At 38.8% G+C, this 17172-nt stretch overlaps 1 protein-coding gene across 2 annotated transcripts in view; it reads right to left on the minus strand.

Annotated features, from left to right (window-relative positions):
* Nucleotides 1-17172, minus strand: part of Clec1a (C-type lectin domain family 1 member A) — a 36116-nt gene that overhangs the window by 17732 nt on the left and 1212 nt on the right. For both annotated transcript variants that reach the window (XM_042274182.2, XM_006996394.4), the window contains exon 2: nucleotides 380-478. In XM_042274182.2, the coding sequence (XP_042130116.1) occupies nucleotides 380-478 (99 nt within the window). The remainder of the gene's footprint in view (nucleotides 1-379; nucleotides 479-17172) is intronic.

Below are 17172 nucleotides of genomic sequence, written 5' to 3' on the forward strand. Positions count from 1 at the left end.
ATGTGTGCAGAAAACACTTTCCCCTGCATCAGTCCACAACACCATGTAAACTCAGCGCAGATGCCAGAGCTGTACCACCAGAGCAAGGCGGGGGGTGGGGTGGGGGAGATAAACAGTGCATGCTCTCTGTAGTGGTGATTTACATACTGATATGTAAATGGTTACAATACTTTATCTCAAAGAGGATGTTTTCTTCTAACTCAAAAATGCTTGCTGGTTTTTAGTACATCAACTCCTAGCCATTTAAACAGTTGCCTTTAGAAAGAGGGACAAGGCTCCAGAATTAGGGTTTTAAAGAAACTCATAGCAAGAGTTTCTCCTCCTGGGCAAACGGAGGAATCAGGAACCTCCCCCAGTATAGAGCACAGAGCAGACTTACACACAAGGCCCAGGGCTGCCAGGCCGATGAGCAGCACCAAACACAAGGTCAGCAGGGTCAAGGCCACAGGGCGCCAAACTGAAGAGGGAGTCTCATTCTCTGCAGGGAACAAAGAGAAACTGAGGATGGCATTTTCTTTCTCTTGGATTAAAGTCAGTTACTGTGAGGTACAGAGGTTGGAGGACATTCTAGATGCAAAATGAAGGCAGTCAGGACTTTACCTGCTGTCCTCAGAATCATGGCCACAAAACCTACTTAAGCCTCACTTTTACATCTAGTTCATTCATAAACACCACCACATCTGATTTCTCCCTGAGGCCTACTGCACAGAATCACATTATTCAGTACTATGACATTTAAATGGTTGTTTTTAGAACCTTATGTTTGTCAAACTTCTGACTGTGGAGGCCAGGTGTGAAAGCACACACCTTTAATCCTAGCACTTGGGAGGCCGAGGCAGGAATTTCTCTATGAGTTGGAGGCCAGCCTGGTCTACATAGCAAATTCCAGGCCTGCCAGGATTGCATTGTGAGACCCTGTCTCAAAAACAAACAAACAAATGAAAAACAAGTATGAATGTGAAAGATTTTTAAATATGCCTGACATGAGACTGGGCATGGTGGTGCACACCTACAATCCCAGCATCGTAGATGGGGATAAGGGGATCAGGAGTTCAAAGTCATCTTTAACTACATTAGAGAGTTAGAGATCAACTAGTGTTGACAAAAACAAACAAAACACTCAAAACCCAAGAATCCCAAACCTTACCAAGGAGCAACTTCTTACATCATCAGGAAAACTTTGCAATTAAATTGTTCTTAATTTTGCAAAATATGCCCTGCCCCCAGTGTTCCACCTATGTGTCTTTAGGAACACAAATGGCATGTTCACCATCAGAAATGATGATTTTATTGTTTATTTTTTGGGTTTCTTATATAAGAGTTCTAATTTGCAAGAATCTTATATATTCATTTACTAGATTTATATATTTCCCAAACTAAATTATAAAGGAACATGACGGTCATTTCTCAGAGATGGATGTAACTGTTTCAAAGTTCACACCAGTCAAGCAATAAATGAAAAACAAACAAAGAAACACTAGGGACAGTATCCTCTTTTTGACTTTGTTCCTGTGGGTTTGACCTGTCACAGTCGAGTAGCCACTGTGTCACAGGAGCCCCATCACCTGGTGAGATCATCTATTTGGGTTATGACCAAAGGCAGCTGACAGATTTGAACTCTCCTCCAGTGCAGACAACATCTTGGGTTTATAACTAGAACAGAACAAAAGCAGAGAGGAACCAGAAAGCTCCATACTCTCTATGTTCAATTTAATTAAGAATTCAAGTTAGGTTCTGAAACAGAAAGAATAAACATACATAAATTCACTTCTGACTCTCTAGAGACCCACCGGCCACACTGACCAGAGAATTAGGCAGGCCATCTTTACTCTCCACCTTGTCCTCCAATTCCAACCCCTAATCTTACCTCCAGCTCATCGCATACCACCTACTGAGGCCCCTCCTTTCTTGGCCTCTACATATTGACCCTCACACACTGATACTGTGAGACTTCAGTACCTCACACTCACCAATAGACAGGTCATCCAGACAAAACAAAACAACCAAAAACAGGTTGATGATAAATATGTTTTAAACAAAATGGACTTAACAGACATGTACAGAACATTTTCCCCAAACACACACACACACAAAATATATGCCTTCTCCTCTGTAGCTCATGGAATTTTATTCCAAAATTGACCACCTATTAGGCAACAAATCAAGTATCTCAACGGATACAAGAAAGTTGAAATAATACCCTGTATCCTATCTGAACACCATGGATTAAAGCTGGATACCAGTGACAGCAGAAACAACAGGAAACTTACAAACTCATGGAAACTGAACAACTCACTACTGAATGGCAAATGGGTCAAGGCAAAATTTAAAAAGAAATTAAAAACATTTTAAAACTGAAAACACAACACACCCAAACTTATGGGAAATAATGAAAGTGGTTCTAAGAGGCAAGCTCATAGCACTAAGTGCTCACATTAAAAAAAAAAAATAGAGAGGTATTATATTAGTGACTTGATATACCTGAAAGCTCTAGAACGAAAAGAAGGAATAACACCCAAAAGGAGTAGACAACAAGAAATAATAAAACTCGGGGATGAAATAAATAAAATAGAGACAAAGTATAATTTTTAAAATCAATGGAAAAAGTTGGTTCTTTGAGAAAATAGGTAAGATTGACAAACCCTTCTTTAAATTAATTAAAGGTGAGGGAGAAAAGAACAAAAATAACAAAATTAAAAAACAAAATGAGGACTTAACAACAGACACCAAGGAAACGCAGAGACTCATAAGGACATACTTTGGCAACCCATACTTCACCAAATTGGAAAATTTTAAAGAAACGGATAATTTTCTTGGTATATATGATTTACCGAAGTTAAATTAAGATCAGATAAGCAATGTAAACTATAACCTCTAGTGAAATATAACCAGTCATTAAAAGTCTGCTACCAAAAAAAATATGGCCAGATAGTTTAGCATGGAATTGTGTCAACTTTCAAAGATTTAACTCCAATATTCTTCAAATTATTCCACAAAATAGAAACAGGGGACACTGCCCAATTCTTTTAACTAGACCATAGTTACCCTGATATCTAAACCACATAAAGGCCCAACAAAGAAAGAAAATTACAGACTAATTACCCCATGAACATAAATGCAAAGGTTCACAGTAATATACTTACAAACTGAAACCAAGAACCCATTAAAAAGATGGTCCAATATATATAAATCAATAAATGTTATCCACCATATGAAAGACAAAAACCACAAGATCATCTCATTAGATGCAGAAAAGGCCTGTGACAAAAGCCAACACCCCTTCATGATGAAAGTCCTATAGAGAATATGGAAGGTATATAAGAAACACACCTCAAAATAAGAGGCGATTTACAGCAAATCCATAGCTAACATCAACATAAGTGAAGAGAAAAATCAAAGCATTTCCACTAAAATTAGAAACAAGACAAGGTTGTTCGCTCTCTATATACCTATTCAATATAGTACTTGAAGTCTTAGCTAGAGTAATAAGACAACTGAAGGAGATCAAGAGGACACAATTAGGAAGGGAAGAAGTCAATGTATTTTTATTTGCAGTTGATATGAAATGCTAAGGGCCATAGACATATACAGCAGATGACAGATGATATTCAGGTGTCAACCCACCAGATGAGTAATTCTCTAATGGAGAACCTCATTTCAAGCAAGGCTTTGGAGGAAATAGACTCTGAATACTGTTTGCTTCTGTATGTAATTTTCTCATGTGCTACTATAATTTTTTCCTAAAACAAGATAGGGGATTCTTCCCACATCCTGAATTGGTAGTGTGTTTTCTTCATGAATATATTGGGCATACTTATTTCTATGGATTGACAGGAAGATGATTTCTTCTTATACTGTGTAACTATGGTGAATAAAATATGCTTTCACAGCTAGGCCTTTGTTCCACAAAAACTGTGAGAAACGTAGAAAACTGTTTTATATCAGAACTTAGGCTGACACAGGAAAACAGTTGAGTCCAAACTGGCTAAATTCCTTTAATCTTTATGCTGAGAATTACAGTTACAAGTTTCATGTACATCATGAAGTGACACAAAGCTTCAAGAGAGCTTTAGATTAGACCAGGTGCCTTGCTATTATAAGGTCACACAGCTGAACTGCCTGGCTAGGTTGTAAACCCAAAGACAGCTCAATTACTACTAGCTAGCAAATGATTCAGTCCTTGCACCCATTCCTGACCTCAATTTATATAAATATATTCTGACCAGTCAAAGCTACAGAAAACAACTTGACTCTAGCCCCTAATAAGGGCTACAGGTGTTCTTAGGTAATCAGAAGTTACACACAGAATAGGAAAATATATTTCAAGATTTAAAAACACTTTTATTGTCACTGTGCTATTGCAGAATGCTCTAGTGAGCTCATATTAAATAATTAAGGCAAACCTGAGTTCCTACCAAAGCATTTATGACACAGCTCTCTTTCTGTAAATACTTCCAGAAAGCCCAGCACTTCTGCCAATCACAAAATGCTAGATAATGTAATGATTGACTCTTATTTGCAACTGCAATTGCACTGCCAATTAGGAAGCTGAGAGATTTATTACTTGTATGTATCGGGATGACTCTGTTTCATATTATTTACTGAAATGTGACCTTAAAATATAACTCCCATATTCAACATAAAAGTTTCTGTTAAATATATGTACATATATATATCTGTAAGAACAAAGAGAGAGTCTTCATGAGAAAATAGACAGAGAAGCCTAGATGAGAAAAGAGAACAAATACAAAAATAAAATTACCATCAGAGTGTGTATGTTTCTTCCCATACCTCTCTGTTTAAAAAAAAAGTCATAAGTTTTGCTATATTGTAGCTTTTTCTTTAAGCCCTGTCCTGCAGCCCTAGGAGCCGATCTCCATGGCCTGTAAAAATGAAAGTAGACGTAAGTGACCCTATAATTTCCACCAGCAAAACTCCCACAGCTAACAAACACTTTCAGCAAAGTAGCAGGATACAAAATTGATACATGAACCCAGTAGCCTTCCTATACACAAAAGAAAAACAGACAGGGAGAGAAATCAGGGAAACAATACCTTTCACAATAGCCTCAAAAAACATAGGATATATTGGTGTAACTCTAACCAGGAAAGGAAAAGACTTGTATAATAAAAATTTTAAGACACTGAAGAAAGAAATTTAGGAAGGCATCAGAAGATGGAAAGATCTCCCATGCCCATGGATTAGTAGGATTATTAAAGTAAAAATCAGTTTTATAAACAGCAATATACAGAATCAATGTACTTCCTATCAAAATTCCAACACAATTATTCACAGAACTTGAAAGGACAGTGTTCAGCCTCATAAGGAAACATATGGTCATGAATGATAAAGAGAACTGCTTGCTGCATGGTGATGGTGCACAACTTTAATCCCAGCACTCAGTAAGTCAGGAGGCAGAGCAGGTGGATCTCTGAGTTTGAGACCAGCCTGGTCTACAGAGAGAGTTCCAGGACAGCCAGGACTACACAGAGAAACCCTGTCTTAAAACATAAACAAACAAACAAATAAATAAAATACTGGCAGTATCAACACCTCTGATTTCTGATTTCAAACTGTACTGCAGAGTTATAGGCGTAAAAACAACATGGTGCTGGTGAAAAAACAGACACATTGATCAATGGAATAAAGTTGAAGACCCAAACATAAATTGACACACCTGTGGGCACTTGATTTTTTTTTTTATAAAGAAACCAGAAATACACACACACACAAAGACATCATCATCAACAAATGATGCTAACCAAATTGGACAGCTGTATGTAGAAGAATCCAAATAGATCCGTACTTACCACTGTTCACAAAAATCCACTCCACTCTAAGTGGATCAACGAACTCAACATAAGGGCGAATAAACTAAATTTGACAGAGGAGAAAGTAAGAAATATTCTTCAACTCATAAGCACAAGAAAACACTTTCTTACCCAAACATCATTAGCACAGGCACTAAGATCAACAATTTAATAATCAGGACCTCATGAAACTGAATAGCTTCTGCATAGCAACAGACACCATCATTCAAAGTGGCAGCCTACAGAATAGGAAAAGATTTTTACCAACTACATACCCAAAAGAGGGATAATATCCAAATTACACAAAGAACTCAAAAACCTAGACATCAAGAAAACAATTCAATTAAAAAGTGAGATACAGAGCTAAACACAATAATCTCCAAAGAGGATTCACAAATGGCTGAGAAACATTTAAAGAAATGTTCAACATCCTTAGTCATCAGGGAATCCCAGATCAAAACTGCTTTGAAATTTCTTCATCCACCATTCAGAATGACCAAGATTAATAAAACAAATAACAGCTCATGATGGTGAGCATGTGAGGGTAAATGGAACATTCACTCATTACTGGTGGGAGTGTAACCTCACACAGTCTCTATAAAATCAGTGTGGTAGTTCCTCGGGTAGTTAAGAATAGATATACCTCAAGATCCAGCTATACCACTCTTGGGCAAATACCCAAAGAAAGCTTCATCTTACCACAGAGATACTTGCTCAACCATGTTCATTGCTGCTTCATCCATAATAGCCAGAAATTAGAAACAACCTAGATGTCTGCCATGGGATAAATGGATAAAGAAAATGCAGTATAATTAACAATGGAATATTACTGAGCTTAAAAAATGAAATGAAATTTACAAATAAATGGATGGGGCTAGGAAAAAGTTATCCTGATTGGATAACCTGTACATAGAAAGAAAAGTATGGTATGTATTAATTTATATATGGATGTTAACTGTTAAGTCTTAGATAAGCAAGCTACAATCCATATAACCACAGAAGTTTGGTTTAGGCTAAGGAACTATGTGGGAGGAATGAATCACCCTAGGAAGGGGAAATGGGATAAATAGTTAGGCATAGACAAGGTGGGGGGACTGGAACAGACGCATCAAATGGGGGGTGGAGTGGAAAAGGGGGCAGAGGAGAGAATACAGGGAGTGACATCTAAAATTAAGGGTCAATTGAGGGGTCATATAGAAACTCAATAGAATATAACCTTCCAAATATATATACACATATGAAAGCAATCTAAATAAAATCACCAAATAATGGGGGAGATGGTGCTCCAAATGGACATCTCTAGTTACCAAATGAAGCTTCCAGTACCAGGAATCTGTTCCATCTGGTAGAGTTATTGGCCTCATGGATACCCACAAACAACCCAGGCCATTGGTTGCTCTTCACAAACTCGTGGTAAGGCCCTGTTGCTGAAGACAATGCCTACACAACTCTGTTGAACATAGATACTTTGGGATGAAAAGACTTACCTAAAGCTGTCACCCCTACTGACTAGTGTTCATGGTACTGGAATGTTCTTTACACTCTACAAAAGGAGAAAGGTAACCACCAATAGCCCAGCTATAAACCATTGGATCTGCAATGAGCACTTCTGCAAGATTCACTAGTATAATAGCGGCACAAAGATGCAGTAGTATCCAACCTATATCTGACTGTATTTAAGGCCCACTTCATGAGATGGAACCCTTCCCCCAACAATGCTCAGATGGCTAAGAACCTAAAACTAGATAGACAAGAAATATAAGGGAAAACTAAATACTACTGTTCTGATAAAGGAACACAGCAATAAAATGACTTCTAATGACATTTTGCTGTACTCATAGATCTGTGTCTTGCTCAGCCATCATTAGAAAAGCTTCCTCCTGCAACAGATGGGAACAAATACAGAGACCCACAGCCAATGTGCAGAAAATGAGATATCTTGGAACACTCAGTTCTAAGTGCAATGCCTCCATCAAATCCCTCCTCTCAGGGTTCAGGGAACCGTGCAGAGGAAAGAGCAGAAAGTGTGGAAGAGCCAGGGGGTGATGAAGGACACCAAGAAAATAAGAAATTCTAAACACAGCTGGACTAATGCACAGATGAACTCACGGACTGAGGCAGCATGCACAGGGCCTGTGTGGCTCTGTACCACATGGGATTCCAGCACTGAGATGAGAAGTGGAGACATGTCCCCACCCTTGACTGTCAGTGTCCATGTCAGAGGAGCTGCAGTCAGCAATGGAACTTATGGAGTACGACCCACCGGAAAGCAGAGCTGTGATGGGTACATTCTGGAGAAGCAAAGCCCTGGGAAGACTGTCTCCAGAATGCCCCTGGCTCCAGCTGTGCTTCCGCCTGCCTGCTGCTGCCATGTTCCTTCTGTACTTGGCACGGTGGTCCCTTTCATTACTGTGTGGAAGGATCCGCTGTATCTAGTATAGTGTGATGGTTTCATGGGAGAAACCCACTCCTCATTGGGCAATGTACATGCAAGATCATAATGAAGATGACTTTTACGAGAGCAATGATGCTTAGTTGAATCGATGATTTAATTGAACTTTCTGAGTCAGTCAAAAAGATACAGGTGGCTAAGAGAGTGGAGATAATTAGGGAAACGGTTTAGGTTATTCTGGCAATTGTTCCACTAAGAGATACAAATAAGGCAAAAGTAGGCTAGAAGTCACCTTCCCCCCTTTTCAGAGGTGAGATTTGCAGAGGATGGAAAATAAGAACAAGGACATTTCACGCATTATAGATCCATGAATTCTGCCTGTGGATAAACAGACTGATGATCAAAAAAGCAATTATGTCCCTACACCCACGGTTAGGCCTGAATTCCTTGGTCATGTAGTTTACAGAATTAATTACAGGTTTAGGTGTGCACCTTCAAAAAACAGAGTTGTGAAAGGAAATTAAATGACCCTATTGTGTGTATGAAAAACAGATGGTTAGGTGAGCACTTGTTTAAAGTTTTTGTAGAGTAGAAATAGGATAGAAATCTGCTACACTGAAATCACAGACAGCTGCCAGTGCAAAGGGATGGGCTGAAATAAACTTGGCTTGCTTAAAACTTTGTTAATCAGTTATTAAAGAATCATTGCTTTAGAGTGAAGATGTTATAGTAGAAAAATTAATATGAAGAAAAATGTTTAAATACTTGTGAGCTTCTTAGAAAAACATGTAACTTGTGATCATAATGTGATTTCTTCCTATGTAAAAATTTTAATTTGTTTTTGGAAAATATGTAACTCGTGGTTGTGAGGTAATCATTTCTTGCGTAGGAATCCTCATCTTGAGTGGTATAAAAAGGATAAGAGGTGAAAAAAAAAAGCAACAACAGAAAGAGAAAAATAAAATGAAGAAATAAGCTTTGCCCCTCAGATAAAGTACAAATGTCTGTCTGTCTAGTAGTTCACTGGCTCCATATCTCCTCTCTAGTTTCTCTGACCTGCTGGGAGCTGGTTCTCTCAGCACTTAACCCAGAAGTTATTTCCAATTGATAATCATTTGCAAATGAAAAATTAGTTTTCTACAGTGTAACCTCAAAACAAACTCAATGGCAAATTCAGGGGTTCTTTCTCTGTTAATGTTTAGTCAGGGATTTATTTCTTCTTCTTCTTCTTCTTCTTCTTCTTCTTCTTCTTCTTCTTCTTCTTCTTCTTCTTCTTCTTCTTCTTCTTCTTCTTCTTCTTCTTCTTCTTCTTCTTCTCCTTCTCCTTCTCCTTCTCCTTCTCCTTCTCCTTCTCCTTCTCCTTCTCCTTCTCCTTCTCCTTCTCCTTCTCCTTCTCCTTCTCCTTCTCCTTCTCCTTCTCCTTCTCCTTCTCCTTCTCCTTCTCCTTCTCCTTCTCCTTCTCCTTCTCCTTCTCCTTCTCCTCCTCCTCCTCCTCCTCCTCCTCCTCCTCCTCCTCCTCCTCCTCCTCCTCCTTCTCCTTCTTCCTCTTCCTCTTCTTCCCCTTCCTCTTCTCCTACTTTCCTTTCCCCTTCTCCTTCTTTCTCCTCCTTTTCCTTCTGCTTCCCCCTCTCCTCCTCCTTCAGCTTACAGGTCCTTTGCATATACATCACCGCTTTCAGTTTTGTGCTTTTATAGGATTCCTGTGTGTGTTAACTTATATGTTTACTTGTCTATATATGTTTTTTGTGCTTTTTCTTTGGATCCTTTTCTTATGTTCATTCTGTCCTATTCCAATTTGTTTATTTTTTTTGTTTTTCCTATTTTATTTTATCAATATTATTTAGATGCCTGTTTATTTTCTGATGAGAGACAGAGGGTGTGGATTCATATGAAAGGGGAGAAAGGGAGAATCTTGGAGGAGTTGGGGGAGGGGAAACTATAATCAATAAATTATATGAAAAAATCCATTTTTTCATTCTTTTTTGTTTTTTATTCTTTGTTTTTTGCTTTTTTTGAGTCAGGGTTTTTCTGTGTAACAGATCCAGCTGTCCTGGAACTTGCTTTGAAGACAAAGCTGGCCTAGAACTCACAGAGATCTGCCTGCCTCTGCCTCCTGAGTGCTAGGATTAAAGGTGTGTGTCACAACACCCTGTCAAAATCTATTTTCAATAAAATCAAAATAGAGAAAAAATCCACTTCCTTCCAGAGAGATCCTTTATATTATGTATTCTAGGCACAATGATGTGAGCTAGCCACTATTGCCAAAGTGAAGGAGTAAAGATAGTATGGACACAGGAAATATGGTGCCTACCCACTTGAATTTACATGTAGTAAGGAAAATAAGTCAAAATTCAGAGAGGAAACATATGGTGTATTGATTTTGTATTTTAAAATGTGACTCATGTTTTTTAACAATCATTTCAGTAGATAGTTCACATTCTATTTAGAAGAAATGTAAAGCACTTTTCATAGATTATAGCAATTTTGTTATGATTCCACCTGATTTAATGACTTCCAGTAGCTGTATTGCAATTGAGACAAAAGTCCCAGAATACACCCTTTCTTAGCCAGATCCTATCCGGCTCTTCTTTTCCCGTGTCCCACGGCTGCTCTAGTGTTCTACTCACAGAACCCTTCTGTGATGTACTCGTAGCCCTCAGACTGAACTCTCCCTTAGTTCCCTGTGTTCTCGCTGCCTCTGCATCTGCAGCTGAGCTCCCATGGTGGAATGGCAATGACCTTGACAGTTTCCCCTTTTCCTGCATGCTGTTTTCCCCTCTGACCGTATTTCTTCTTGCTGTGAGTCTAAAGTTTCTGAATTCTAATCCAAATTTCCCAATGATGCTGAACCATCTCTCTAGGGACAACTTCCTTCTTAAAAGAGATTTTTTTTTTTCCTTCACAAAAAATAAGCTGCCTGGAGTTGTTTAATTTGGGTTTGGCTATCTTGTAGTTTTGGGTTTTGCAGGAGAATCTCTAAGCTGACTCCTGAGGTATGTTTAAAAAGAGGTGTGGACAGGCCAAGGAATGATATAAACATCCCCAGGAATGCTGAGATATATATAGAAGAGAACATCACCTTCCTGTGTCTCTTAATACTGCTATGCTATAAAACACTAGAGTGCCATTGTTGAGTTTTGAATATAAGCCCCTTTGTTGTTCCATGAAACTTGGCAGATGAAGATATTGTCATACTTAATTAGTTGTTCTTCATTGGGCATCAGAGGAAACCTCTGCACTCCCACAAACCAAGAGCACACTGGAAATGAAACAGACACCATTAAATAAAGGCTATAGGTGTAGCCCTGAAGGGCAAGGGATCTTAGAAGCTGGAAAAGAAACAGAGAATTTAACTTCAGCAGTTTCTCCAAGGCTATGCTGGATACTTGAGGTAGAGATAGGATGAGCTCATTAGGCTTATCCCTGTACTTTGTGCATTGCTGGTGAAATAGGAATCCCAGAGAAACATGTCAACATGTCTGCTGATGTGTACGATATTTCAAAGACTGCTTTCTGAGCCTTTCACACCATTGTACTCTTGACAGATTTCAAGGACGGAGCATCCCTAGCCCAGATCTGGCTTCTGGCTATAATTTTAAGATTAAATGTTGTCTTTTCTGAAACAACTTCTTCTTCTTCTTCTTCTTCTTCTTCTTCTTCTTCTTCTTCTTCTTCTTCTTCTTCTTCTTCTTCCTCCTCCTCCTCCTCCTCCTCCTCCTCCTCCTCCTCCTCCTCCTCCTCCTCCTCCTCCTTCTTCTTCTTCTTTACTTGTCACCCACTCTACACAGTGACCTCTTCATGGGAATATGTGAGGTTGAAGTCTCTTTTTTGTATGAAGTAGCACCAGAGAGGCAACTAGACTTTATAGATCAACTTTCATATTCTCTGCATGTAAATGATGCTATCCTTCCTATTGTTTACAAAGGAGAGCACAGGGCCCACCTGGGTATTCTTTCCATATGGAATGACTGAGGGGTCCTGGGTAGGAAGCAGGCTGAAGAATTTATATCTAAGAACATATCAGCAATTTCAGAATATCACGAGTTTCTAATCTGTAGAAAAGTGCACTTATGTTCTTAAGTAAACTATGAGCGAGTCCATTTTATAACCCAATGAAGTTAACTAATTAATGAAATATAGTTTAAATATAAAATTATCAAGCCAAGCATGATGGTACATACCTTTATTCTCAGTACTTGGGAAACTGCAGCAAGAGGATTGCTGTGAGTTTGTGACCAACAGAGACTACTACATGGTGAGCTCAAGGCCAGCCTGGGACACCAAGCAAAACCTTGTCTCAATAAAGAAGAAAACAAACAAAAACTATTAATGATGGCTGCCAAAATTCTTAAATTACCAAAATAAATGTCTTAAATGAACTGCCTTATCTGTTTTCATGAACACTCTCTAGAATAGAGATTATCATTCTATTTTGCAGGTGGGGAATGTCTTGTTCTGGGGAATATTCGATATCCTACAGAGAAACATGTAGCCACTATTAATAACAGTGAGTGAATTGTATATACTGCTGTGCTTCATTGGAAGCCTCCCCAAATTATTCAAGTGTGTAATTGCATTTAATCCTTATTTAGATAAGAAAATGGTTGTCCAGAAGTCTCTTTCTTCTTAGGTGTGCGCCGAGAGCAACAACAAAGCCTGAAGAGCAAACCACTGAACGCTGTCAATCATAACCCTCCCCTCAACTTCTTACATTAACATTCAACCTTTTATGGAAATCCTATTTGGAATTATAAACAGACCCCAGTGTCTGAGGGTTTGTAACTTCTCATTCCTACATTACAAATTATCTCAGTTGGGATTATAAATTATAGTTCTCCACTCTTCCAAAAAGACTAACTATAAAATACAAATGTAATCATACCTTGTTTTTCTTTACAGAAAAAAAATGTTTCCCCCAAATCATTTTTTAAGCAAAATTTATTACCAAGGGTTCCAGATTACTATTTTTAAGCCTCTGTTCCTTTCATAAATTCTCTGCATCCATTTCTTCCTTTAAGGACTTCCCATCTTCAGCAGAATAGTCCCCTGTAACAAGTTCTGTCATAATTCTCAAAGCCAACTTAGGCTGATCTAAATTCTAATCCAAAATTAGTGCCATATTTTTTCCACCAAATTCTTATTTGTCTTAGTTTTGTTCAACATTTTGTTCAAGGCTAGTTGTTCCTTTACATTATCACTTCTACACTGTCATCCACAGAGTGGAAAAGTCATCCAATGCTCCAACTTGCTCTTCTGGCAAATCCAGGCTGAACCTTGTAGATCTGGGAAAACTGACATCTTCTCTCGGGATGCACAAAGCAAACAGTCATTTGCTCAGTTCTGAGTGCCTTCTGTGGTCTCCAACATGTCTTCAACAACACTAAGTACTTTTAACTGTTGATTTTGATTATTCCATGGTTTCAATTGCCTCAAAAAAATAGGACCTCCCCAGTGCCTACCATGGTGTTTAATATTTAGTGGGTATGACTAAAAGATGTGTGAGATCATGGGGATGTGACTTGTTCCTTGTTGTTGCAATGCAGATGTATAAAAATGAAACTAAAAAGCTGGAAAAATTGGAACAATATTGCAATAATAAGGGAATGGCAAAACAGAACTTGAATTGATTTTTAAATGTGTTTTTCAAAGCATCGTTAATTAAAGTGTTTTTTCTTATCCTTTTGGTAGGATAGCATTCCCACTTCAATGGGAATATTAGTTTTTCTGTGACCTCATTCCTTTACTCCTGATGTTGTTCAGGTGAATTGGCCATTCTGGGCTTCTTTTCAATTTACAGCGTGGTTAGAGTTTTTCCCATCTTAAAAATTAATTAAAAATGTTCTCACTCAATCTTGTGGCACCTTGCAATAACACATTGTATTTTCTTCAAAGAAGAGAAATAAATGAAATGGGAAAATTCATAGACAGTTTCACTTCATCATCAGCCCTTTTTTGATACATTGCTATAAAATTACCAATGGCCTAACCAGTGTGGTGGCACACAGCAGTGATTCCAGCTCTGGGGAGAATGAGATAGGAAGAGTTTAGAGTTGAGGACCAGTCTCATCTATGCAGGGAGTTTTAATCTTAAAAAAGATGATTGTGATGATAAGCAAACTTCCATTTTTCTCTTTATTGTTGAAACAATAGACTGTGTTTAGTCTCCTCTTAAACGATCTGCAATGTCTGTTATTTTTAACATTCCACAATTGCTTATCATTGGCTTCCCCATTATTTTGAGTTTACTCTCCCAATGTTCCAGATGCTTCTTTCTGCCAGAGCCCTGCTTCCACATTCTCTGCTGCTCCTTCCTAGTAGCCTCCCATTGGGCCCTCTTGTTCTTCAGGCTTTGTGGCTGATACTCCCTGGATTCTCTCTTTGCTAGTCTGTTTTGTTTTCTAGATTTCTGGCTTTATATTTCCTCCCTTGGTGATCTGATTCACTCATATCAATTTTTAATTTCTATTCATATCACTTAAGTGATTTATTCATTTATCATGCCACTGATTACTACATATATATTTAGCCCAAAATTCTTACCCTGAACCCACATTCTTCAAATCTATGTGTCTTTAGATAATTCAAATGCATTTCACCTTACAGACCCTTGGACTCAGGCTGAATTTGTCACCCTATGATTCTTCCTGTGGTTTCTACTGCAGGTCACAATAGCACCTCCCACACCACATCTGACAGTACTTATCAACCTTGGACTGACATCTCTTTCCTGTGTCCTCACAAGTAACCCAATGCAGTCCTTGAATCTCCTCCCCTCAATATCTACCCAACTGCTTTCTTCTCCTCCTTCTTACGCCCTTCCTCAGTTGAGGATTCTTAACTCTTCCTGGAGTACTGACAAAACAACGTATTAGCTCATCCAGGTCTGTGCGTTATCCTTCAGCCCATCCTCAGCATAGCCTAGAGGTACTTCTAAGAACACATCATTTGTCCCATTGTATCTTTTTCTTTCCCACTGATTGCATTTTAACTACAGAACAAAAATAAAACACTTCAGATGGCCTGAAAGACCCTCCTTAGCTCTCCAGACCTGCTCCTCACAGCCGTAGCATCCCTCAGCTCTGCACCTCAGCCATACTTACTGCACACATTTCTCTGAAAACACAGAGTTCCTTGAAGTCCTCCTCATTTTCCTTTCATAAGTATTTTTTTTGTGGAACATGCTCAAGTCTGGACATTCCCATTCCTGGTTCTTTATAATATAGGAAATCCTAAAACCCACTCAATGCAATCACTACTCTCTCGAGATCTTTCTGGATCCCTTTAGCCCTCTAGACACAAATGACCAGGCTTTCATGTGTCTCATGCACATGCTCCAACACAGTATGTTATTATACATAAAGCTGAGTTGAGAACCAGCTTCCCTCATAGCTCATAGCTGAGGGCCTGTTGTATTTGGCACTGTGTGGCCAGTCCTTTGCTCACCTGGTCTGAATTTGTGGAAATTGTGTGTACAGTTACTTCTTTTATTTTTGATTTTCAATCATCTTAACTGCTTGCTAGTTTTAGACAATCATGATTGTTATATGAATAACAGTAAAATCTCAAAAAGGAAAAACTACCTGCAGTGTTTATTCCTGTTAGTTCAAATGGAAAAGTTTAAAAAAATGCCCACTCATATTTATTGAATCTGAAATTGCCAGAAAAAATAAATACTCTTTTTGCAGCAGAGGTATATCAGATGTGTTCTCTTAGGAATTTTTTTGTGACATTCCTCTACACATTTGCATATCACAGGATGAAATCAGCACATCACACAGGCTGAGGAAACCTTTTCCAGATGTTTGACTCGGAGTCACCTCCCTGTAACCTCTCCCACTGTTCCATTCTGCTTCTTACAAAGAGGCTGTCAAATGTTGTCCCAAGTGCTTCATCTTGCCCCACCTCTGTCTCCACCCTTTCATCTCGAGGTACTTCTTTGTACACACTGTTCCTGCTTATGCAAAGGTGGAAACACAAAGTCGCACATGGCCCTCTCGAAACCACAGCCCTGTGAGCGGATTGTTCATGAGACTGGCTGGAAGAAGGCCTTTCGAACCCCATCTGAAGCATCGCCCACATCCTGCAGCATCTGCCTCCCTCCGGTAACCACTTAGCTGCAGGTCGAGGAAGCTGGAAATCCCCGATATCCTTTAAAGAGCTCTCTGGGTAGTTTAGTGGGAAGCACGAAGCCATACCAGTAGGCCTCAGGCTGATAACCGTTTATTAATGGAGACTTTATGGAGGAAAGGGGGGGGGATCCTGACAGTTATTTGATAAAAGAGAGAGCGGTACAAAAATGTGTCCTGATTCACGGAAGTGAATAAACCCTGGGTCTGTTCACAGGGGAAAGTAAACGTATAGAAGACACAGCAGGGCGTAAGTGCCGCTGATGGAGACTGACACAAAAGTGCTAAACAGAACACTCTAGGAATGTGCAAGGGAGGAATGTTGAGAGAAACATTTTTAGAGTCTCTGTCTTGGTCATTCTTTATACTCTTGGATGCCTTGTAAACAAGTTTTATTACTTCTATTCAATGTTAGCTGAAGTTAATATGAACAGATATGCATAAAGTACTTAAAGTAATCCCAGGCACGGCATATACATTAATGCCTACCTCCCATTATTAATGCCTTGTAAGCAACGAAACCAAAGCCCCAAGACCCTAAAATCACGCAGTTGTAAATACCCTGCTTGGTATCAGAACCTGAACATACGGCTTGATATCTATCTGTATTATGGAGTGGGTTTTTTGCTCTAGAACCACGTCATGTGTCTGCCGTGGACCAACCAGGTAAGGCCCCCATCTACTTGTGTGAACTATAAAAATGAGTGGAATGGGAAAATGATACTCTATGGTAAGAAAATAGGACAATATAAGCTAAATCAAATGTCTTCTAAATATGATTCAATCATGTCAATATTTTGAAATCAGTAGAGCAAGGGGGGCAGAATATGGTAATGCATGTTTA

Source organism: Peromyscus maniculatus, chromosome 3 (genome assembly GCF_049852395.1).
Source record: "Peromyscus maniculatus bairdii isolate BWxNUB_F1_BW_parent chromosome 3, HU_Pman_BW_mat_3.1, whole genome shotgun sequence".
Classification (NCBI taxonomy): domain Eukaryota; kingdom Metazoa; phylum Chordata; class Mammalia; order Rodentia; family Cricetidae; genus Peromyscus; species Peromyscus maniculatus.